This window comes from Podarcis bocagei (assembly GCF_964188305.1).
Source record: "Podarcis bocagei genome assembly, chromosome: 8".
In the NCBI taxonomy this organism is placed as follows: domain Eukaryota; kingdom Metazoa; phylum Chordata; class Lepidosauria; order Squamata; family Lacertidae; genus Podarcis; species Podarcis bocagei.
In genome coordinates this window covers 81039522-81065246 of record NC_138133.1, presented here as the reverse complement: position 1 = coordinate 81065246, position 25725 = coordinate 81039522, and the positions used below count along the sequence as shown (strand labels likewise).

The 25725-nt window shown below is 42.8% G+C and overlaps 1 protein-coding gene and 1 long non-coding RNA gene across 6 annotated transcripts in view; one reads left to right on the top strand and one right to left on the bottom strand.

Moving 5' to 3' along the window:
• LOC308593205 overlaps positions 1 to 25725 on the bottom strand; it is a 751641-nt gene that overhangs the window by 692126 nt on the left and 33790 nt on the right. The window lies entirely within an intron of this gene.
• The window catches only part of CYRIB (CYFIP related Rac1 interactor B), a 63978-nt gene that overhangs the window by 34400 nt on the left and 3853 nt on the right, over positions 1 to 25725 (top strand). For all 4 annotated transcript variants that reach the window (XM_081205038.1, XM_081205037.1, XM_081205039.1 and 1 more), the window contains exons 2-10: positions 4926 to 5002; positions 8317 to 8350; positions 18975 to 19057; positions 21312 to 21433; positions 22743 to 22848; positions 23268 to 23404; positions 24081 to 24158; positions 24275 to 24391; positions 25018 to 25097. In XM_081205038.1, the coding sequence (XP_081061164.1) occupies positions 18985 to 19057; positions 21312 to 21433; positions 22743 to 22848; positions 23268 to 23404; positions 24081 to 24158; positions 24275 to 24391; positions 25018 to 25097 (713 nt within the window). In that variant the 5' untranslated portion in view covers positions 4926 to 5002; positions 8317 to 8350; positions 18975 to 18984. The remainder of the gene's footprint in view (positions 1 to 4925; positions 5003 to 8316; positions 8351 to 18974; positions 19058 to 21311; positions 21434 to 22742; positions 22849 to 23267; positions 23405 to 24080; positions 24159 to 24274; positions 24392 to 25017; positions 25098 to 25725) is intronic.

The following is a 25725-nucleotide window of genomic DNA, read 5'->3' as shown; positions in this document are numbered from 1 at the left end:
TCTGGGTAGTGTATCAATATGATGTGTTGCGAATCACGATGTGCATGCGCACTATGTTGAAAATCACGATGTGGGGAAAACCGTGAAGCAAGCCACTGCTTCTCTCGTGATTCCTGCTGCCTCTCAGCTCTCCCTGCCTTTTGCAGGGGCCAGTAAACCACAAGAGCAGATGCTGAAGAAAGCAACCTATCTGGGAACTTTCCTAAGTAATATAGACACCCACAAGCTCCTTGTTTTAAATGCAGGCACCAGGCTGGTTGGCAGCTGAGAGAGATGCTAGTCTGAATTTCTTGCTAGGAGCACCTTTCCCCCTTCCATTCTCTTTGGGCTCTCTCTGCTGGCACGACCCTCCCATGGGTGCCTCCTGATACCCCAGCTCCTCCTGAGACCCAAACCCCACCGGGGTCCCCTCAAGACCAGAAAGCCCTTTCCACCTTGCCTACCAAAAGCCCCATGTTGCTGCCCTGTTGTTTAAAAAAAGCAACCTTGCCCTGTTGTTTAAACCTCTTTCCTCCCTTCTCCTTTCTTTTTTTCCTTCAATTTTTTTTATTGATTGCCCACATTTATAACAGATATAACATATAAAACACACAAAGAAAAAGACAACACAATACTAAAAAAAGAAAGAAACAAAAATATAAACACATATTACTTCTAAGACCCCCATTAATTTTCATTGTTAACTGACTTCCTCGAATCCCCCCTATCTGAGTTTCATTGAATTACCTTGTAACAGTTCTCCAAGATCTTCTTTCTAATAAAATTAACTCCTTCACTTTACTATCTTCTTCTCTTTTCATACTAATCTAAATCCATAATGTTTCACAGTTCATTCTTTCCTCCCTTCTCCTTTCTCTCTCTCTCTGTGTCCGTGTCTCCCTCATTTCTATATCTCCCTTCTCGCTTCTCTCCTTCTCTGTGTTTGTGTCTGTGTGCTGTTTCCACAGAGCCAAATACCCGGCCAACTCCATTAAAAGAAAAAGGGTTGGCCAAAAAAAATAAAAAAAAGATTTAGAGGAAGAAGAGGGCCCGGCAGGTGATGGATTAGCACCACTGTCTGTACTGGAAGCACTATATGGCTATGCGAAGAGTGAATTTTGATGCATTCCCTCTGATGTGGTGAAAGGGACAAGAGGCATCCTTCCCAGTGTTGAAGGCGCTTGTAAAGAGGTTTTTAGCTATCCCAGGAACAAGTGTGCCATGTGAAAGTGTTTTCAGCATGGCTGGCAACGTTCTTAAAAAGCAAAGGGTGTTTCTCTTACTAGAGAATGCTGAAATGCAAATTTTTCTGGCATTTTTTTTAAAAATTGTCTAAGAATTTTTTTGTTCCGTAAATTTTTATCCATTCTTTCTAGTTTGGCCTGGTATAGAAAATTGACAATCAGTCAAAAGAACTGGTGGTGTGGGATGTATACGTGTAGTCAACTAAGACCCCATAGTGAATTATATTTGAATATCTAAACGTGTGGCACAGAATTGGCTTTTTTCTTGTTTAGTAATGTAATTAAATTTTTAGAAAACATTCTCTCACCTTACCTTGGATATCTACAGCTTTTAATTTTAGAGAAAATGTGCTAATTTAAAAATGATCTGTACGTTAAAATAACAGTTGTAGCAATATGTTAAAGATAATTAAAACTTTGTCATTTTTAGTTCCCTAAGTAGTAGCAGTTGCCAGGACATTGTCCCGTTCTTCTCTGCATAGTTCCATCCTCATTCCATACATTGTGATATACAGTGGTACCTTGGGTTAAGTACTTAATTCGTTCCGGAGGTCTGTACTTAACCTGAAACTGTTCTTAACCTGAAGCACCAGCTAATGGGGCCTCCTGCTGCTGCTGCCCCGCCGGAGCACGATTTCTGTTCTCATCCTGAAGCAAAGTTCTTAACCCGAGGTACTATTTCTGGGTTAGCAGAGGGTCTGTAACCTGAAGCATATGTAACCTGAAGCATATGTAACCTGAAGCATATGTAACCTGAAGCGTATGTAACCTGAGGTACCACTGTATTGGTGTATCACAATATTTACCTGGTGATATATCTCCATGTTGAAAACCAGACATCACCCACCCTACGGCGGTGGTTCTACATTTGTGGAATGCTCTCCCCAGGAAGACTAGCCTGGTACTTTCGTTACATATCTTTGGGTGCCAGGCAAAAAGATTCCTGTTCTCTCAGGCCTTTGGCTAATTAAAACAAATTGTTGGTCTTTTAAATGGCGTGTGTGTGTGGGGGGGTGTTGTTATTTATTACTATACTATGCATTTTTGTGTTTTCATATTGTACACTGGCCTGTGATAACCTCAGCTGAATGGCGGTATAGAAATTTTATTATTATTATTAATAATAATAATAATGATGATGATGATGATGTACTGGGACAGACTGACCACCTCCTTCTCTCCTTCAAGACATAATGATTTGGGATGGGAAGGGCCTTAGCATCTGTTGTGCCCAGTGCCCATGCCTCTAAAAGAAATCTGCTTTTCAAGCATTCCCAGGTTGCTTACAGACAAATAAATATAGAAAATTGGTAATGTGATATCCTTCTGTAGAAGGATCACGTTCCCTTGGTGCAAGACAATGCAAATTGTCAGTTTATACAAAGCTCTTCATGCAGGAGGACAGAATGTCAGTAGACGTCAGATCTGAAATGTCAACATGCTTGATGGAGTCACTAAGCAGTTATTCTGTGGTTTCCTGGGATAGTGGGTAGAGGGGGGGGGGAATACAGTTCACTTCCTTGTTCATTTCAGACATTCAAAGTAGTGCTAGTTTGAATGTCTGTATGAAGGCTCTGATGTCCTCCCACCCCTTTATTTTGCATTATTTATCTTTAATGAGGAACAGGGATTTCTTGGTTGTGACTCTGGGACTGCAGAATAACTTCAAGTGGTGTGGTTTTGTACCCCAGTCATGGCCTTTTGGGCAGCTAAACGAAGACCCATTTGCACAGGGAGGCCTTTGAGTAACAAATGATGAAGACTTTTTCTGAGCTGCTTATGATCTAGAATTTGCTTTATGACTATTTTAACGTACTGCAGATACTATTTTAGTTGGCTTTATTGTTCTTGGGATACTTGATTTTTTTTTAAAAAAACACACCCTATGGGAATGGAGTTTTCCAGTTGTGGTGATGGGGAGCGGCAGCTTTGGTTGTTGAATTGCAATATAGGATTGAGTCAGGGCTAGGAAGTCCGTACTAGAAACTGTGCAGAGATCAGGCCCACCTCTGACCAGAGGCAGCTGTTATCAGAAATCTGCTGCTGAATCTTTAGCAGACGGGTTCAAACTTTAGTTCCGTTGGCGAAAAGGGTAATTAAGTTCCAGTTGATGTAGTTGCTGTTTTCCCTTGGGGTAACCCCAGAAATCTCTGTTAATAACTGGCTGATGTAATCACAGGACTGCTACAAATGGCAATGTACATTCTACCTGTGTTGATTTTGGTTTGACTGGTACCTGTTTGTTTCTTTCAAGCCAAGCATTACTAAAGCAGCATAAAAATTTACTGATTATGGGAGAAGCTTTTGTGGACTATACTTTTTAAGGTGCCCCAAGACTCTTTACTGATATACAGTGATATACAATGTATATCCAGTGGTACCTCTGGATGCGAACGGGATCTGTTCCGGAGCCCTGTTCGCATCCTGAAGCGAACGCAACCCATGTCTGTGAGGGCGCGGGTCACGATTTGCCGCTTCTGCACATGTGCTTGACGTCATTTTGAGCGTCTGCACATGCACGAGCGACAAAACCCGGAAGTACCGTGTTCTGTTACTTCTGGGTTTCCGCGGAGCGTAACTTGAAAATGCTCAACCTGGAGCATATTTAACCAAAGGTATGACTGTACTGATATACAATGTTAGTCATACTGGCAGTATGTAAGATCTATTGGCATCAGCTGACTTGACCCATTGAAATGAATGGGCCTGCTCTGTGACTTAGTTGATTATCACCCTTTGTTGCTTTGCTGTAAGAGACTAACATAGAAACCATGCAACCTGACTTCCAGGCTTTCTTATAAGATTGGTGCCATCTTCTTGTAGGAACTGCAAAGGATGGTGCTTGGGCACTACTTACAAAATTCAAAGAGGAGTGTCCACAATTTAATCTTTTTTATATCTTACAGCTTGATCCCCCACCTCTGGTCCTATACAAATTAAACTATATTCAGACTTTGACTACAACTCCAGATTTGCTCAGCCTCCAGAGGCTGAATTAAATGCTTTTCTAGGTTATGCCTGGCTCATGTATCTGTACTTGGCCATCCTTGTAAGCAAGTTAAATAATCTTGGGACAGGTGGGCTGTCCTCATGAATCAAATAGTAGGTAGTTAATTTCTCCTGTTACTCTGTTACCTTTTGATGTTTTGTGCCCTTTTCTCTCTCATTTGCACACTGCTTTTTGAATAAATAAACTGATGGCCATGCTTTTTATAATATGTTAAGGAACTCCCTGACCTTACTTTTTAAAAACCAGAGTAGAGAAACTATGATCTAATATGGATGGGCCCATTATGGGTACAGTAGAGCAACATATTTTAATTACTCATTTTTTCCTGATCATAAAATAGATAAACTAGCACATAGTGTGTTTAATCTCTGCTGGTTGTGGGAATTGTACTCTGTGTTTGTGTATCTATTTAAATTTGGGATATCCAACATCACATTAAGACTTCTCCTCTCAATCTCCCTGTGCCCCCATCTGCTGTGGAGGGTTCCCTAACACTGCAAAACAGATTTTGGGAAGGGGAAATCTGTTGTGCAAGAGGGCTGACAATGCTTTATGTCACCCATATATTTCAATATTTTATTAGATTTGGTCACCTGGAATTGGTTATACTTACTTCTCTAGAGTGACAAATACCAGTATGTTTTAGGCTGGGTTGTCTATTTTTCATATGTTCTATTCTTTCATCTTTTCAGGTTTCACAGATAAGCTGCTACGCCTGCCTTTTAAGGAGTGAGAGTCTACAGAAGTTTCAAGACAATATTGTCACCTGGTAAGCGTTTGTTAGATGTTCTTGCCTATAAATATCTTTTTCCCACTCTTTGTGAGAGACTTTGATTTTTACTGTTCAAAGCTACACATAAGCTTGCTACCTTACTTGCAGCCATTCCTTCTATGTGGGAGCTGGATTACTGTTTCCTAAAAGGAAAAAAAGCACGATATATCTTATGCCTAGAATTTAAAGGTATATCTGCCTTCATGCCAATTTAAGAAGCAGGGATTCTTACAAAGAATTCTGGGAAATTAAGGTTGGTGATAATGTAGATTCTGCCTTCCACAAATTTTTAGAGTTGTGTCAGAAGCTGTATGTGTGGATTTCTGCACATGCAAGAGGACTTTCCTCTTGTCTCCCTGCACGCCCCCCAAATCTGCTCCAGGGAGTTCTTAAGACTAGATTTTTAGGATAAGTTGAAGGAGAGAAGGGGGATGTTCTGTAGCATGAATAGAAGTAGTGTGCTAGCGGAATGACTAATGTTGCATACAATACTTTATTTCCAGGGTTCCTTGGTGAGAGGATGGACTATTAATTTAGCAATCCTGTTTTGACAGCAGATACAAACCATGGTTTGCTCTGTTCGGATGTAATGACAAACTGGTTTCTGTGAAATAGATTACCTACTGGTGAGCTTTCAGACCACCCTCTGGAATCGTGATACAGCCCAAAGACCATTTTGTAAAATAGCCAAACTGTGGCAAGTAGCCTTGCCTGTGGCAAGTTAAGATTCCCTTTGAGCAGCTGAGCAAGAAAGCTCTTGAAAAAATGGAAGAATACACTTTCTTTTTTCTTTCAGGCTATTGGTAATGCCACAGATTACCAACATAGGTTTGTTTGGGCATGCAGACTCGTGCATATTCTTATGGGCTAGGAATTTTTGTAGACCTGTTTGTCAAGTGTGATTAAGAATGGGCACACTCATTCCTCCAAATGTTACAGTTTCCAAACATATTTCCTGGTGATTTGGGAGGTTGGTTTTTTACTCTCAAGTTTCAGCTGCTCAGGTAAGCAGGCCAGCTCCCAGCTTGTTCAGGATTGGCAGTCTCTTTGCCCAGAAAGCAAAACAGTAGCTGTCCAAGGAAACCAGAGCAGTCTTTGGGTTTTCTGGCACAGCAAAACAGCCCCCTGCCAGTCTTTCCACAAATGAAATGAAAAAACACCGAAATACATGTTGTAGTAGAACATGGTCATCTTCTGTGGTTTAGCATTCACAGTGGCTGTTCTCAAGAAATACTAATGATGGCAATTGTTTACAGTCGACATGTCCAAATAGGTTGCTGCTTTTCTGACTTAATGATGGGTTTCTGATTGGGCCCACATCACTGAACAGTGGTGAACTGTGAGGTTGTCTTTCCCCCCCTTGCATGTTCAGTTACTTGTGATAAGGTATTTGTTACCTTGTAATACTGAATTTTATGTTAAAACCTCACAAGCTAAGATGAAGCATCAGATATGTCAGTCCCTTAGTCAACAAATTACCATATTTGTTGCTCTATAGGACGCACTTTTCCCCCTCCAAAAATTAAGGGGAAATGTGTGTGCATCCTATGGAGCGAATGCAGGCTCCCTGGCTTCAGCGATAGCAACGCGAAGCGCAGGCTTCGGAGGCTTCGCGTTGCTTTCGCTGAAGCCAGGAGAGTCTGGTCTTTGAGGCTGGCGGTGGGGGAAAGCAGTGCTTCCCCCCACCGCCAGCCCCACAAGCTCGGTCGAAAAGCCCGCAGGAGCCGCGCAGCCTTTAAAGAACGTGCCGCTCTTGGGGGCTTTTCCCCAAGGAGGGAGAAGGGACTGACTGGCCGAGTCAGTCCCTTCTCCCTCCTGTGGGCTTTTGTGGGAGATGGGGGAATTCCCCCACCTCCTGCGATAGCAGGGAGAAGGTCTGGGAGAAGCGCACAGGCTGTGTGCAACCTGTCCACTGCTCCCAGAGCTGGGGGTGTGTGTGTGTCATATTTTTTCCCTTCATTTCCCCCTCTGAAAACTAGGTGCGCCCTATGGTCAGGTGCGCCCAATAGAGCGAAAAATACGGTGCTTGTAATAGGGCCTCTGATTCCAATTGAGAGGACTTGAAGGTTTGGTAACATTGGCTCCACCTGCTGACTCACACAAGGTGCTGTTAGGCGGCTCCTGTTAACATACACTCTCTCTCTCTCTCTCTCTCTCTCTCTCTCTCTCACACACACACACACACACACACACACACACACACAAAACGCTATCTGAATAGCAACTGTGGCGTTAGCAGAATTCTTGCCATATGCATTGCAGCTGCTCCCACTTGTTGCATATGTGTTTTGGATTCTACCCAGGAGCGAGCAGCTGAAGTGCATAGTAAGAAGAGAACTCCGTTGGAGCCTCTGTTGCAGTTCATTTTGGAAGGGACAGGGTCAATGAGCCCATCGCCTATAGGTTGTTTCTGTGCGATCAAGCACTTCATATGCACAAAGCCCTCACCTCCTTGGGACCTGGGACTTTGATCCTCTGGGGTCTGAATTTGGCTACCAGGCCCCACATTTCTTATGCTTATTTGGTGTGTAAGAGAGATACTCAGAAAGTGTTCAGGGGCATTAAGGTTGTTCTCTGCTCTTTACTCGGGAGCATTTAGTCACTGGGAAGTGTTTGATTAGGAACTGGTTATATTGATACTTTCAAACTATTTCCCCCCCTTAATTTTTTAAAATAAAGAGATATGGATACTAGTGAAAGTAGGCTGGTATTTAAGCAGGGGCTTAAATACACTACAGTGGTACCTCAGGTTACAGGCGCTTCAGGTTACAGACACTTTAGGTTACAGACTCCACTAACCCACAAATAGTACCTCGGGTTAAGAACTTTGCTTCAGGATGAGAACAGAAAACGCACGGCGGCAGCACAGCAGCAGCGGGAGGCCCCATTAGCTAAAGTGGTACCTCAGGTTAAGAGCAGTTTCAGGTTTAGAACGGACCTCCGGAATGAATTAAGTTCTTAACCCGAGGCACCACTGTACTTGCTTTCTTTAAGAGCTCTTAAGGATCTTCAATGCACAATTCAGTATTGTAGTAGCCTCTTCGACCTCTCAGTGGCTTTTGATACCATTGACCATGGTATCCTTCTGGAGTGGCTGTTGCTTGGATGGTTATTTCTGGAGGGTGACGCTGGAGGAGTCTTCTTCAGCTCTGTGGAACCTTCAAGGTGCTGTTTCTTCAGATCTTCTCCCTCTTTCTTTAGAGGTGCTTGCATGGGTCTATACCCCCCCCAAGTTGAGAGAGAAGATGCATGAACTGTGATGTGCAATTTTACTGGAGATGGTTTCACATGTTCTTCTTTTATGTTTTTAGATTGGGAACAAAAACAGAGAAGCACTGGCTATAGGTGAGAATTTCATTCTCTCTCTCTCTCTGTGTGTGTGTGTGTGTGTGTCGCACCCAGGTTTTGGCTAAGGCAGCCTTCTCCATCAGGATGCCCTTCAAATGTTGTTGGGCTACAACATCTGTGACCATTGACCGACCATGCTAACTGGGGGCTGGTGACAGTTGTCATCCAAAACATGGAGGGCCCCAGGTCCCAAGACTGGCCTAAGGGAACTAAATCACTGTGTATGTTGTTCACAAGTCACTGCTATGCATAATGCTAACACACATTAGAAATCCTTTGGATAGAAAGGCAGGATATAAGCACTGCCTTCTCCTTTTCAGGAGTATTGGCACAGGTGTTCACGTTTTAGTGCTTCGAAGGTATCATCTTAAAGGGCACACAAATATTTGGTCTGCACAAAAATATTCTCTTCCTAAATATTGATACAAGTTTCACATGAGCTGCAGTCATCTGTGTGTGCAAGTGTCCGCTTTTTGTTATAGTTTTCTAATGAAGTTTATCACCTAAGAAACCATCTTGGTTTTGGTAGTACCCATAAACTGGTATGAGAGAACTTTATAGGATGTCCCTAGTGAAAGAAAGTTTCCCCCCCCCCCCCTGAGATACTAGACAAGAATACTAAAATGCTCTCATTTATTTCATGTCCTTTTCTTCTTTTTCTGTAACGTGCTTTTGAATAACAAAAGTGACCACCCCAATGTAATAGGCCTTACTCTTCAGAAGTTGTGTATAGGATTATTCTGTTCATCAGTCACATACTTTATAAGACAAGCAGTCTAAATACTGGGTTCGATAAATATCCCGATGCTGCAGTTATTGCTGAAGCTAAGCGACTGTGGGGTGTAATCAGTTCCTGGATTGGAGACCCTGGGGAGACCCAGAAAAAATGGGTTAGGAGTATAGTAATATTTAGTATCTATTTAAATACAGTTTAGATCAGAGCTTTCCAAACTTTTCATGTTGGTGACACACTTTTTAGACATGCATCATTTTGAGACAGAGTAATTCAGTTTTACAGTGGTACCTCAGGTTACAAACACCTCGGGTTACAAACACTTCAGGTTACAGATTCCGCTAACCCGGAAGTAGTACCTCGGGTTAAGAACTTTACCTCAGGATTAGAACAGAAATTGCATGGCAGCGGCGGGAGGCCCCATTAGCTAAAATGGTACCTCATGTTAAGAATGGTTTCATGTTAAGAACGGACCTCCGGAACGAATTAAGTTTGTAAGCAGAGGTACCACTGTACTTGCAAACTGGGGGTTAAACTAGCCCCTTTCCAGTCCCAGAAGGAGTGCAGGCAGTGTTCCTGCGACACACCTATACACTGCAACAGACACACTAACATGTTGCAATACACAATTTGGAAAGCTCTGGCTTGTATGCCCATAAGCCCTTTCCCTGCTTAGTTTTGCCTTGAGTCCCCCCCCCCCCCCCAGCTGCTTTCATTATTATAAATATTGCACAACATGTTGATATCAATTTCTCCTCACTGTGAAGAGTTTCTAAAATGCATTCACTTTTGACAGCTTTTCAGAGAGAACCATTAAGAAGTATTATTCTATTTGCAGCCTGACCTCTTAAATTATGTATTACTTTGGGCAACATGAGCTGGCATACTTAAAATCGACCACTAGATGTCAGCAGTACAAAAGAGAATGCTGAATGATGGGGTAGGAATGACAAACATGACTCGGAAGAAAATTCATAAAATATTTTTTCATGCTCACAATAAATGTATAATTACGGCAGTCACGTTCTTTCCAGTCTTGTACGTGTGTAGAAGTTAATTTCAGTATCTCCTAAAATCTGTTTCTTATGTCGTCTCTGGTTACGTTGACTTTAGAAAAGAGAATCTCAGTCTCCTGAAAAAAAGTGTATCTATAAAATTTTGCATTGCCAAAGCAGAGGGGTGGATTAGATTATCCTCATGGCCCCTTCCAACTAAGTGATCCTATGAAAAGATCTCCTTTATCAATATGCATTAATAGATAGTCGTACCTCTGCTTATGTATTACTCTGGATATGTAAACTTCGGGATGCAAACGTGGCAAATCCGGAAGTATTTTGCCGGGTTTCCCCCCATGCGCATGCGCAGAAGCACTAAACTGCACCATGCGCAGAAGCGGTCCTCTGGTTGCGAATTCCTCGGAATGTGGCCAGACCTCCGGAATGGATCCCGTTCGCAGCTGGAGGTGGTACTGTATATGGAGATTGCTAAACTCAGCTCTATGAATAGGAAAGGGAAAGGAAAACAGGTTATCTTCAGGTGTCCAGTCTTTTCTGCTGTTACATAATGCTCAGTGCCAGAGAAGCTTCTGGGAAGGGAGGAGGCAAACAGTGGTTTGGTCCCAGCAAGGCTCCTGTAGGAGGCCTCACTGTCGCTAAGAGCTCTAGTGGAATGGTGACTGATAGAGTTGTATGTTATGGCTTGAGTAGACCTCTCCAGATCCAAGCTGTGGCATGCCCCTTAGTTTAGCAGAGGCAAAACAGCAGTAGACTAGAATCGGATGTTATTAACTAATGTGACCCAAAATTTGAAGCATGAGGAGAGAAAAGCAATGCAATTCTAGAACCAGCATGGCATAATGGTTGTAGTATCCGACTGGGACCAGAGACACACAGTTTTAAGTCTCCACTCAGCGATGACGCTCTCTAGCTGACAGTAACTAACTCTCTGGTGAACCTATTTCAAAGTGTGACTGTAAAGATTATTATGACTATTATTATATATTGAATTTATATACTGTCCTATACCTGGAGGTCTCAGGGCAGTTCACAGAACAAAATCTAAATATAAAACGACAAAATATATGATCAAAATAAAAACAACTCAATACTCCCACCCCAACCCCCCCCCCACATTTTCAAAGGGCATAGGATGTTAATCAAATCAACCAAAGGCCTAGTTAAAAAGGAATGTTTTTACAGTGGTGCCCCGCAAGACGAATGCCTCGCAAGACGGAAAACTTGCTAGACGAAAGAGTTTTCTGTTTTGGAGGTGCTTCGCAAAACGAATTTCCTATGGGCTTGCTTCGCAAGACGACAATGTCTTGCGAGTTCCTGCTGGTTTTTTTTTCTTCCCCCCCTTTTTCTAAGCCGCTAAGCCGCTTATCAGCTGATCCGATCAGCAGATAAGCCGCTAAAAGCCGCTAATAGCGCTAATCCGCTAATCCGTCAATGGGCTTGCTTCGCAAGACGAAAAAACCGCTAGACAAAGAGAATCACAGAACGGATTCTTTTCGTCTTGCGAGGCACCACTGTACCTGGTGCCTAAAGGTGTGTAATGAAGATGCTAGGTGAACTTCCCTGGGGAGAGCATTCCACAGACGGGGAGCCACTGCAGAAAAGGCCCTTTCTCAAGTTGCCACCCTCCGGACCTCTCGAGGAGGAAGCACGTGAAGAAGGGCCTCAGAAGATGATCTCGGGGTCTGGGAAGGTTCATAAGGAGAGAGGTGGTCCTGGGCCGTTTAAGGCTTTATAGGTCAAAGCCAGCACTTTGAATTGGGCCCAGAAACTATTTGGTAGCCAGTGCAGTCGGACCAGGATCGGTGTAAAATGCTCAAACAGTCTTGCTCCAGTGAGCAATCTGGCCGCTGAATTCTGTACTAGCAGAAGTTTCTGAACCATCTTCAGAGGCAGCCCTACGTATAACGCATTGCAGTAATCTAACCTTGAGGTTACCAGAGCATAGACACTAGTAGTTAGGCTATCCCTGCCCAGATAGGGGCGTAGCTGGGCCACCATCCGAAGCTGATGGAAGGCACTTGAATGTACAGGAGGAGAACCATGTGCACAGACTTGGGAACCTTTGGAGGAAATGTGGCGTTAAAATAAAATAATTGTGGTGCATTCTTTGGATTTGACTTACGACATGGTAGTGAAAAGGAAAACCAAAGCCTACTCACCACTGACTACTGTGGCCCCTGATTCCTAACATTTTCAGGCATTAATCCAACTACAGTACTTCCCAGTCAGCAGAATAAAATAATGCGCACAGTAAGGAGCAAACCAGATGTGACAGGGCCATAGTGATGTATCTTCCCTATTTGCTTATTATTATTAATGTATGTCTATCTTCGTCTTCCTCCTGAAGGAGCCTAGGGCAGCCACACAACATCTCCGTTTTATTTTATTTTTTTATTGTCTCTCTCTGTGTGTGTTTCAGTCTGCTTTCTTTATCTGAAAAGCAGCACTGGGTGCGAGAACAAACCTCCATTGTCATCTCTTATTGCACTCTTCTGCTTTTTAAGCTCATTTTCTCCAGCGCATTTCCAATACTGAGTTGAGGAGGCGAAAAATGACTTAAAAGTTCCCCAGTCAAGCTTGCAAAAATCTATCATCTGCCCAATAATAAATGTTGGAAATGTAAAGAAACTGAAGGTACATTCTTTCACCTTTGGTGGACGTGCCCAAGGATTAAGGCTTTCTGGGAGACGATATATAATGAATTGAAAAAGGTATTTAAATATACCTTTTAGCTTCATTCCATTTTAGCTTCAACCCCTTAGCTTCATTCCAACATCATTCTAACATTCATTAATTGTACAATATTTCTGTAAATAGTCTTTAAATTTCTTCCAATCTTCCACCACCAACTCTTCTCCCTGGTCTCGGATTCTGCCAGTCATTTCCGCCAGTTCCATATAGTCCATCACCTTCATCTGCCATTCTTCCAGGGTGGGTAGATCTTGTGTCTTCCAGTACTTTGCAATAAGAATTCTTGCTGCTGTTGTGGCATACATAAAGAAAGTTCTATCCTTCCTTGGCACCAATTGGCCGACTATGCCCAGGAGAAAGGCCTCTGGTTTCTTCAGGAAGGTATATTTAAATACCTTTTTCATTTCATTATAGATCATCTCCCAGAAAGCCTTAATCCTTGGGCACGTCCACCAAAGGTGAAAGAATGTACCCTCAGTTTCTTTGCATTTCCAACATTTATTATCGGGCAAATGATAAATTTTTGCAAGCTTGACTGGGGTCATGTACCACCTGTATATCATTTTCATAATATTCTCTCTTAAGGCATTACATGCCGTAAACTTCATACCTGTGGTCCATAACTGTTCCCAGTCAGCCATCATAATGTTATGTCCAACATCTTGTGCCCCCCTCCCCCTTTTGTATAAGCGTGGAGCAGGCATTGTATAAAAACACACATGGCTTGCCCTATCACATCCAGTTTGGCCTGGAGATGATGTTTTAGTGCTTTTAGAAGTAATTGTGAGTTTTTATATTCTCTTTGCTATTAGATTCAGCTTCATCCTCTCCAAATGATTTTTTTTTAATCCGGATCTCTTGCTGGAAAAGGAGAGCACTAGTAGCTCACTTCGCAAGACTGCTTTCTATGCATTGCTTTCATAAGTAGCATGCTTGGATATATAAAGAGAACCAGTTGGCTGCTCAGTTTAGGATGTTGCCTGTTGCTAAGGGCCATTTTACCTGACTAATCTTATCCGTGTTAAGAATCTCTTCTTAGCCTGCAGCTCAGAGTTGTGGCATGCTAAGAGAGGATGTTACCAAATCCTGTTCCCCTTAGATGCCCGGCAATCAGTCCTTTTTATTTCAGTATTCAGATTGACTTGCTTGTCTAATGTTCCTGGACCTTTCAATGTCATGCAGCCAGCGCCTTGGAATTTTGTGCTAAAAATATGCATATTTTAAGGAATGCATTATGCAAGTCAAGCAGGTTTGCACAAATTAAGTTTGCATGCAGTCACTGCCATGTTGTTTCCAGTAGGAGTAAATACTAATCAGTTAATTATTTAGAACTGGAAAAACTGAGTGATACTTGTTGTATGTTTGAAGTTATATATCACCATTCTAACTTGTCAGAGCTGTGTAGCTTGAAAGCTACTGAACTCTGGAGCTTGTGTATTGTTAGAACAGAGCTTTATTCCATTTTCACAGATTGTAAGATCATGGAATTATAGAGTTGGAAGGGGCACAGTGGTCATCTAGTCCAGCCCCCTGCAGTGCAGGAATCTTTTGTCCATTGGTACTCAAACCCATAGCCCTGAGATTAAGAGTCTCATGCTCTACCGACTGAAAGGAAGAGGAAACCACAATAGTGGTGTGTTACCTACGGCCAAACAGTTTTATTCCGCTTTAAAAAAATATACTCAAAACAGCTAATACAGGTGGCAATAAAAACATGACAAATGACTAAAAATAACTTTAAAAGCTCCTTGCAACCAAAGCACATCAGTTTAATGAACATCCTCAAACTACTTTTCTTAAAACACAGCATTAGGTGCAAATGGTTGGGTCCATAACTCTCTTATGATGAGAACTGGATCAGGGCCTTAGTTGCTTTTTTGCAGGGAGGGGAGAATTTCTGTGTGATTCCGGTTTATTCTGTACAAGTTTTAACAGGATTATCTCCAAACAGACATCTGCTGGCCCAGTGGGAGTTCAGCTCCCTCTCCCCGCCTTGCAACCCCCACGAGCCTCCAAACTCTGCGCTGGAGGTTGGGGTACCCTCAAACAAATACCGGGGGGCTGATGTGGAAGGAGAGAAAGGGGAAATCTGCTTTCATAGCATTGGATTTCACTATTTAGCTTAAGTCTCTTGAAACTCTGTTCCTTTGAGAATTAATAAGAAAAAGGCACATTGTAGAAGTCATGCCTCCTTCTGCGGCCAGAGAATTAGCTCTAAAATCATGCTATCTTTTCTGGTCTGATTTATCGGGATGTTCTTTTATTGACGTTGATCTTCTGCATTGTTTTTTCCCAAGCAAAAAAGCACAACGCCCCCCCCCCCAAAAAAAAAACCTCGCCAGTTCTTGGCGGTGAGGAATTCTGTATCTCTGCTTGTCCCTCCATAAATATTGAAAACGAGGGAGCGAGGTTACCACTCACTGAGCCGCGAGTCTTGTTCACCAGTTGGGAACAAAATAGTTATTAACCTACTCTTACCCCTGAGCGGAGTCATCTCTGGTCTTGGGAATTTCTATTACATCCCGTAATTCTCTTTCGTTTTATCTTGACGGAGCCCAAGCTGAAATGTGCCTGGGATGTTTTCAGAATGAAGGCCATGCGTGCCAGTGTTGTTTTGAAAATATGCCTGGGCTTTCCGCCTGTCTGAATTTGACATGGCACTCTGCATCAGACAACCCCATAAGGCTGTAATGGGCAGAGTCATTGTAATCAGATGTGGCATCCCGTATGTCTTATTCTGCGAAAGTAGGTCAAGTTGGAAGCAGCCTTTCTCCGTGATTCCCACAACCTGGTTCCACAGGGCCTGAGAGAGCTGTTTGCTGATACCATAGAAACCGCTGGGAGGGATTAGGAGACGCTAAGCAAGGGCAGTCAAGAGTCTTTAGTACACAACCACTAGAAACCGAAGCTGGCAAAAAGCATTTAAATTTGATGCATTATTTTTAGGCCCTGGAAGGGATCCTCGGTGTAATAATCTGCTCTGACTAGTGGTGTGGCTTCACACGGCTGCAGGCGTTAAACAGGCTGCAGTTCCTCTATAGAATAGCATCAGATATTGAAAGTGAGCCCAAAGAAATAGACAAAAGCTAAGGATTAAAGTTAAGTAGATACATGTGTTTTGAGCTTAAGGGGAGGGGGGAAGAATAAGCAAACCTTTTTTGATTTTTTTTACAAACTGGAATTATTTACAATCCGTAGAAACTATTCTTCAATATGTGGCATTCACATATTTCCCCCCTCTGTTACTGAACACCAGCAAAGGACTGTTCAAGTTGATGAGATATGAAAAGATGTCCCTGTTCATTCTAATTGATTTCTCAAGTGGCATCAAAAAAGGATGATACAGTTCATTGCAATTATTTGTACCAGTGCACTGTTTGGTTCCCGCGGTTTCTTGCTTTGTGTGTATGTATGTCTTATGGCCAGAACAAATTGACTTGATAAGCAGAGCAATCCAAGCCCCCTTCTCCTAGCTCTCCTGGCTGAACCGACCTGGGACCCGCTAGATTCCAAGATGGTGCTACTGCCATTGCACACCATCATCTGGGGCAGTATGTGGTACTAGCGGCAATAATGACAGAAACGATCATAAAACAATAGAATCTCGAGTCACATAGCAAGAATTGCTGGTTGTTCAAATTAAATATGACAGGTACATTGAATAGCTTTTTAAACTCTAAGAAGCCACCAGACACAAGAAGACATCCCCTTCCTCTCCTGCTTTTGCAGCCCGCCATGCCTGTCCCACCTCCTCAAAATCTGGAGATTCATTCTGCAAGGAAGCTGACCCCATTGGATGTTATTCAAGAGCATTTGCTGGCAGGAGATGAAGTGACTGGTATATTGTGTTAGTGAGGCTCTTCCCTGCTTTCCGTCCCCCCACTTCAAATAAAGCAGTATTCTTGGGTAGACTGCCTCGCATCTAACAGGCATCAGCTGAACTTTAATTTTGCTTCCAAAGAGAACTCATGGGAAGCAGGCTTAGAAAGCAAAATTCTTATAGCTGGATACGAAAATGAATTAAATTGTCATTGCCAGATTATTTTATTTATTAAATTTGTATGCCACCCTTCATCTGAAGATCTCAGGACGATTCACAGCATAAAAATACAGGATAAAAACACAAAATGCATCCTAAAAGCAAAATGAAGAAGAGAACAAACCAATAACCCTCCTCCCCTCCCAGACAATTCAGGTGTGGACTCTGTTGAATTGGTGGAGGGGAAAAATTGGTGATGCTGTGATGTATTTGGGGAATAAATCTATCTCGGTATGGTATGGCAGTCTTTGTATTGCAGGGCCTTCTGAAATACAAACTTCTGCTGTAAAAACATCCAAGCTTACAGCCTTGCCAGTTTTATTGAGGGCCAAGTACTTTATCCTTCACACACCAGTAAATTGCTTTTTGAACAGACGATTTCATGCACCGTTCAAGCTACACTCTGCTGGCTTTCCAAGAATATCTTTCTTTTCAACGTGATACCTTGGAGCACAGACTTGACATCTTGTTAAACTGTCAGTACTTGAGATTCTTAGATCTAAAACGAGGCGTTTCTGCGGTGCCATCCATCTTAATGGACCTGTAGCCCTTTTCAAAACGTAATAACATGCTTGCACAAAAATGGACGCCGACCGTTGCGTGGTTGAAGCAGAGCAATTTTTGTAGCAAAGTGTCCAGACTAGATACAGCAGAAAACTATGTTTTATCCCATATGTCTCAGGAAATATGAATAAACCCCTAGTGTTTAGTTTCCTACATGGAAGGAATCCTTTGTCAAAAGAAGAGTTTGGTCACGTGGCGCTCGACTTGCATTGTGAAGAGTGCAATCTAGATATGTCTTTACTCCCTCGGTGAGAACTAGATCTGGGTTTTGTGCTGCCATGAATGACCGGAACTTTTGCAATTCTACTCTTGGTATATTGTTGTGCTGCGGAGTTCATATGTCTGTGTGGCAGTTACTTTGTGTTCATTGGTTTGCATTCTGCCTCTGCGTTTCAAACCACTCAGCTACATTAGGAGTACCGACCATTGCCCTCAAGAAACATTTTATTGGCTATAATAAAAGCGCAAACAATCAAATAACAATAGACGTGACCCACCTTTCCCTACCCAGCACAATTTTTTTTTTTTTGGGGGGGGGAGGGAGTTCTAGGGAAGCAGAACAGGTAGCTGCATATACCAGGGGTCTGCAAGGCTTACCGGGCATGGGCTTGATCACTCCCGTGGAGATCCTCCACGGGCCGGTGCAGTGCGACGCCGGGAATTATGTCTGTGGCGTTGAAAATCGCTTCTGCACATGCCCAGATGCTGAAAATCGCGCCTGCACAGAAGCGATTTCCGGTGTCTGAGCATGCGCAGAAGCGATTGCGGAACCGCAGAAGAGAGGTACAACGCTGCGTTGCGCCGGTTTAGTGCAGCGCACGGGGACTCACTGAGCGGGCGGCTCGGTTCAAGGGTGGCTCACAGGCCGGTTAAGCGACCCTCATAGGCCACTTCCGGCCCATGGGCCTTAGGTTGCCGACCTCTGGCATATACCAAGAGAAGAGAAGACTGAGTATAGAAGTGAAACGGAAAATGCTTTTTAGTTATTGTTGAGTATCTGAAATGTTCTTATAGACTAGAAATGGGGAACCTGCAGCCTCCAGGTGTCTCTGAACTACAACTCGCACAATTGCTGACCATTGGCCATGCCGGCTGGCTGGAGTCCAGCAACATCTGAAGGGCCACAGGTTTCTTACTCCCATTTTGGACTGGGAGTATTGAGTCCATTATAACAAAGCAGAAAAGGCTGTCAAACTTTGCTATCATCCATAGATATTCTGAAGTGAAACAGTGTGAGAAGAGGGTGCCTGCAAAATACAGCCATCTACTACAGAATTGGGTATTTTGAAATTCTAATTTAAGAACAGTGTATTATGGGCATCTGACTTCTATGAGTACAATTGGGGAGCTACATGGTGTGAGATTTTCTCTTGCTTTCTGATGAATGTTCTTCTGTCTGCTATTGGGTAACCCACTTTTCAGCTGTTGGATGTGTCGGGAAGTTGGAAACAATACTCCATTTCTTACATCATACCAGGAACTGAAAATACAGGAATACCTGGAAAGTTAATGCATTTTCCCCCTGTTAATCTTCTATTCTTTTTAAAAAGAAATATTCTTTGTCTTTTCTCTCAACAGGTACCTTAGCATGGGGAACCTTCTTAAAGTTTTGACGTGCACAGACCTTGAGCAGGGACCAAATTTTTTCCTTGACTTTGAAAGTGAGAACATTTTAAAAAAACATGTATCTTTTATCTTGTGCCCTAACTATAGTCCAAAGAGAGTCTACCAGTTGGACTCACTTTTGCATGTACTTTTATTTGTGTGCATGTTGCTGCCTCTTTGTAAACACAGCATCAAGTAGCATGTGAATGAAGGGGGTCTAAGTAGTTGTTTATATAATTTACAATGTTTAATATCAATTTATATTTACTGCTGTGAAAATCAGATGTGCTTCTGGGCCTCCTTTGATGAAGCCAAAAAATAATCTGCCTGTTGCCTTATGCCTTTTGCATCTTAACACCCAGTTCAGAAGATGAGAAGATATCTCATCTTAATAAGCCAAGGGATTCAAAAGCCTTTTGTCTCAGCTGTAGCTCCTTCGTGGCACACCTGGGGGAGCCAGAAAGTCTATAATTAACCACAGTTTCCCCTTTCATCTGAGTGGGGAAACTATGGCTAGCAGCTTCAGAACAAGCCAAGGTCTTAAACCACAGCTTAAACTTTAAGACCCTGACTTGCCCCCAAGCTACTTCTGAGTTCAGATGAAATTGGAAACTGTGATGATTTATAAGGGGGCGTTTGAAGGGTCTGTGTGTTCAGGCAAAAGGCCTGCGAATATCATTGGAAATTAAACAAAGCAGCAAACGTTTGATTGCAGTCTGTGAGTTTCTAGCTCACACTCAGTTGCATGTAGCTTCAACATTGCTTATTTTAAATGGTCATTAATATCTGTTTAGAATTGCCTTTCCTTAAAGGAGGTATCCTAATGCCACATGTATTCAATGATGGAACTGTTTTAAAATGTTATCCGACTTAAGTCAGGACTCTGAGCTAGATCTACTGAAGCTAACTTAATTTGATTTCATATGCATTTTATTTCATGATTGCGTGAGCTATCTTGTTAGGGCTATGCCCTAAGAAATGGCCTTTTTATAAGGATGCAATAACAGCAACAACAGCTTTTCCCACCGAAAACGTCTCCCTTGTAGTAGCAAGTATAATTTTGCTGTTAAATAGAGAAATTTTCTAGAATGGCATGTGAATTCCAGATCTTAAATAAGAGTTGGTATTCAACTAGATTTTACTCAAGAGTAGACTCACTGAAATTAAAATTAGCTTAACCCAAGGGTCTTGTAAAACTTAGCTGAATACCACCCAAGGAATTTTTAATAGAACAGATGCTGTACCAACATGGATTTGAACAGTATTAGTATCTAATTTTGTATTCTACTTCTAAATGTGTGCAGCTTTTATTCAGCTAGGCACCTTCTGTTTTTTATCTGGAGCAATGATTAATAGCCCAGTGCCCAGGACTCAAGCCCTGTACACAAATGCCACACAGTCCACATACCTGTTGGTATTATTTCATAGGAGCAAATGAGCCTGCCTTCTGCTGAGCTAGGCCTTTGGTCAATCTAGCTGAGTATTCTGTACCCTGACTGACAGCAGCTCTCTAGCATCTAAGGGTCTTCCCCATCATCTGATGCCTGGGATCCTTTTAATGGAAGATGCCAGAGATTAAACATCAGGCCTTCTGTGCGCAAAGCATTTGCTCTGATCTGTGGCGCTTCCCTTCTTGTGTATTGCATGTCAAGGTTGATTAAAATTGTAGGTGCCTATTTATTGATTTTGGATATTAGAAAAGATTACTTAGCTTACTGATTCTGTGCTTCATGTTTTCACACAAAATCAGTATACAGCTGATAAGGAGGTTCCTCACTTGCCCACAGCTGTGGTATTAATATCCACATTCTGTGAGCTCTTGCTTCATTTGCGCCTCTTCCCAAAGCTAGTAAGCCTATGCTAAGGTTGCCATATTTCAAAAACTGAAAATCCGGACACAAAAGTTTTAGGAAATCAACGCTTCTGACATGGGTTCCCATACACTCGGGTTTTCCCGGACATTTCCCCAATTTTTTGAAAATTCTGCCCGGACTCTTATTTTCGGTGGGTGAATCCCGGATATGTCAGCCCTAACCTATGTGTTTCTCTAACCTAGAAGGCTTTTACCATGTGGATTGTGAAAGGCTGAACTGACCAAAGCTGTTTTGACAAACAAGGCTTCTAGACATTCCAGTTGCATTTAGACATAATGCGCAGATTGCAAGTATATTTTGATAGGAAGAAGAAACCCAAACCATGTATACATATTTAAACACTATTTTCAGGAGTATATTAAAATACATTCAAGATGTTTATATTTGAAAATTGCGTAACTACAAATATGACTTAATATGCTGTGCTGTTGTTTAGATGCTCAACCTACAGAATCAGAAAAAGAAATTTATAATCAGGTAAATGTAGTGTTAAAGGATGCAGAAGGAATCCTGGAAGACTTGCAGTCATACAGAGGAGCCGGTCATGAAATACGAGAGGTAAAAAGCATAATTGGATGGAGTATTTTGTAATCAATTTAGTGATGCTACGTATCATACTTTGCATTAGTGATTATGACTTTAATAAAGGTAAAGGGACCCCTGACCATTAGGTCCAGTCATAACCGACTCTGGGGTTGTAGCGCTCATCTTGCTTTATTGGCTGAGGGAGCCGGCATACAGCTTCCGGGTCACGTGGACAGCATGACTAAGCCGCTTCTGGCGAACCAGAGCACCGCACAGAAATGGCGTTTACCTTCCCGCCAGAGTGGTACCTATTTATCTACTTGCACTTTGACGTGCTTTTGAACTGCTAGGAGGGCAGGAGCAGGGACCGAGCAACGGGAGCTCACCCCGTCGCGGGGATTCGAACCACTGACCTTCTGATCGGCAAGTCCTAGGCTCTGTGGTTTAACCCACAGCGCCACCATCCCACCTTAATACAGATCAGTTAAAGGTTCAGTTTTTGCCAGAGTCTCTATAACTTTTAATAGCATGCTCTATGTGCAAGTAATTTTTACTATCTTGTTTTAACTGCCCTCTCGGCAGCCCTGAAACAGAGGTCATTTTGGACCCTTTCCGGATAATCAGATTTATATTGCAAACATGCAGCGTGAATGTTTCTCACTTGTTGTACCAACACCCACATTTTCTTTCCTTGGCGCCGCAATTCTATTCTATTTCAGGGTATCTCATTTCCCCTACCTTTTAACCACATGTAATATTTAGTTGCTGGGGGAATCCGCCACCCAGATAGTGCCTGACATTCTTCAGATATTGTTGCATGACATGTAGTCGTGCAGGTAGCTTGGGCTGCACCATTGCTCAGCAGTGGAACATGATGACTGCATACAGAAGGCTCCAGATTCAGCCCTTGGCATCTCATGTTAAAAGGATATCAGGCACCATGTCTGGGAGAGACCTCTGCCCTGAGACCTTGGGGAGCAGCTGCCAGTTGGTGGAAGAATGATTTGACAATAGTACGAGTCTCATTAATCAGCAGTGCAATTTCCCTTCTCTCCCCCCCCCCCCGCTTTTGCGTTTGCAATGAGGTGATCCTTGTTCTCCACGCTGCAGGCTATTGACATGAGAGTGAGACTTGTGTACCGTGAGAGCTTCATCTAGGCTTTTTCCCCCTCCCCGAGCTCCTCTAGGGATTGTGCATGGTCACACAGAACAATGTCGCTGTTTTGTGGTCTTATGGCTTGGTTGTCCCATGCTTTTATATGATTTAAATGTAGAGAAAACTATACTGTAAAGCAAACATTATTATAAAGCAAACATCCTTGCTCGTGTTTAATTGTTCCAGGCAATACAGCATCCCACTGATGAGAGGCTCCAGGAGAAGGCATGGGGTGCGGTTGTCCCTCTAGTGGGCAAACTAAAGAAATTCTATGAATTTTCTCAAAGACTTGGTAAGTGTCAGTAGTAACTGATTGATTGATTGATTTGCTCCATAATATTGTATGATCTACCATGTAATTAAGGCCAGGATCCCACGGTGTTAACTATTTTAGCATGGTCAAATTTGTTGATATTCGTGCTAATGACTTGTATTGCTAATTTACTACCTACACAGAAATGTTGACATTTACTGCTAATTTGGTGGGTTTGTTTTTTGTTGTTTGTAATTTCTAGTCTAATGTATCTTGGCACCGATACAAACTGCTTTTGAGGAAGGTTGAAGGACTCTCCTTTTTTTAGGGCAGTCTACTGGCACCTAGGATTTTATAACACCTCGATTGTGGCCTGCTTTTGTAATCATCCCGAACGACAGGACGTTCAACACATTCACACTCTTTTACGTAACTGTCCCCCTTGTTCTTGCGTGCAGAAGCTGCATTGCGAGGTCTTCTTGGGGCTCTGACAAGCACTCCATATTCTCCCACGCAGCACCTGGAGCGAGAGCAGGCTCTTGCCAAACAGTTTGCGGAAATCCTTCATTTCACACTTCGTTTTGATGAGCTGAAGGTAAGTTCAGAATGATCCCCGCATAGCACTTGTCCAAACGGGATGGTCACAAAGCAGCTGTGATCCGTGTTACAGCGTTGCACAGTGCTTGTTTGTCCATCGATCCGATGTTGCTGTAAACAAATATGGAAATCCCTTTCCATTTTTGCTCCTGGATGGCAGCCAAGGACTGTTAACCCTGGTCTTACTGATTGTTCAAGCTCGTCACATCACTAAGGACATAAGAAGAACACTACTGGACCAGAACAGAGGAGCATCTTAGTCCAATTACCCATTCCTCATACTGGCACAAAATGCTGGAGGTTCTCCATGCAGGGACAGTACGGCCTTGCCTATAAGCATCCAGGCAGAGCTATCTGTCCTGCTAACAGCGGCAACTAATGCTTGCCCCATTCGGCTGCTACCTATTCCATATTACTGTATTAGGCAACATACAAGAAATCACATGTGTTCCGTAGTATTCTGGATATTTAATAGCCTAGTTATGCAGGATTCTGCCTTGACAAAATAATATTTAGGATCCTGCCCTAGACCACCACTTCAGTGCAGGATCTCAAGATGCTGGCCTCATTTCCCAGGTCTTCACAGAACTGAAATCCCTGGCCCCTTCAGAACGAGTTAGGGTATGATGTGCACTTGTCACCAATACATCCTCTCCCCCCGCCCCCCTTTCTAGATGACGAATCCCGCAATTCAGAATGACTTCAGCTACTACAGAAGAACCTTGAGTCGTATGAGGATCAATAATGTTCCAGTAAGTACCCTTCTGTAGAAGTGAAGAAGGTATTTCTTTGTGACCCTTGTACCACTTACTCTGTTTATTCAAAACCAGTGAAGATTGTGATTTTTTTAAATTTTATACTTTGGTAGGCAGAAGGAGAAAATGAAGTAAATAACGAATTGGCCAACAGAATGTCTTTATTTTATGCCGAAGCAACGCCAATGTTGAAAACCTTAAGCGATGCCACGACAAAATTCGTTTCAGAGGTATGTGCATGAATAGACCTCCTTGTTAGGTGAACTGTGGAAAATACAAGTTTGTTGCGTAAAACTAGCTTGCGCTGCTGACAAGACTCCGTGTTACAGACTCTTGGGTGCATCTCAATGTTGAATTTCACGTGCCAGCAGTGTGATTTGAAGGTGTTAAGGGCTGTAGAATTGATTTAGTTACAGGAGAGAGGCTTTGGAATTTTATTCAGTAAATCTTGTGACTCGTCATAGATGGCAGCATCTCAGTGCAACTCAGTAATGCGCAGCTAAAGTCTGCTCCCTCCCTACCCCAAAACAGCTTGTCTGCCTTTTGCACTTGGCTCCTAAAACTTGTCACTGAAGCTTCTCCACCAAGGGGAAGAATATTACTCTCAACATGATCAGTGTTTCTCCAGCTTGGGTCCCCAGCTGTTGTTGGACTACAACTCCCATCATCCCTACCTAGCAGGACCAGCGGCCAGGGATGATGGGAGTTGTAGTCCAGCAAGTTTGAGAAACACTGGTCTACGCCAGTAGGTAGTGGTTCTCCAGGGTTTTGAACGGGAGACGTTCTCAGTCCTACTTGGAAAAATGGGTTGCTTGCTTGTATTACAGTAACTATGTATTTCTTATGCCAATTACAGAACAAAAATTTGCCTATAGAGAACACCACAGACTGCTTAAGCACCATGGCCAGCGTTTGCCGAGTTATGCTGGAAACCCCGTAAGTACCGAGGCTACTTCAGACATAACTTTTGATCAAAACACCATTTTATTTATTTGACAAATGTGGGCATCTCCCTAAGCAAAGCCTCTTTGTTATTTACTGAGAAGTTTCAAACACTAAGAAGGATTCATACTCTGATCACGATAAGCCATAGATAGTAAGTCTCAAATTCAGAGTTAATTTGCTGAAGGTATAAACAATTTGAGGAAAACCAGAACCTAGAATTAAGGCAGAATAAGATAAGAACTTGGTAGTTCCTTTCTGGTACGTACCCAGGTGCAGGACTGCAGTCGTATTGAACTAGTAAGAAACTTTTGTAATATGGCAGATAGAGGAGGGAAGGGGGTGGAGAGTCTTGGTCATTGTAGACCATGCATTATACAGAGCAAGGAGTGGGGCCAAGCCTGGTTTTCTGAATTGAACCATGCCATTTTCCTGGCTGAACACATCTGACCCAGATGTTATGGTCCGGTTAGGGTCAGGGAAGGAGCCTGTGCCCCACAGGGTGGGCTGTGCAGAGGCGATTCCTTCTGTAACAGTCTCCCAAGTGCATTTTACTTTCTTCCACAGAAGTGGCTGCTATTGATAGTGCTCCTTGGAGATGACAGATAGGCTGCTCTCTCTG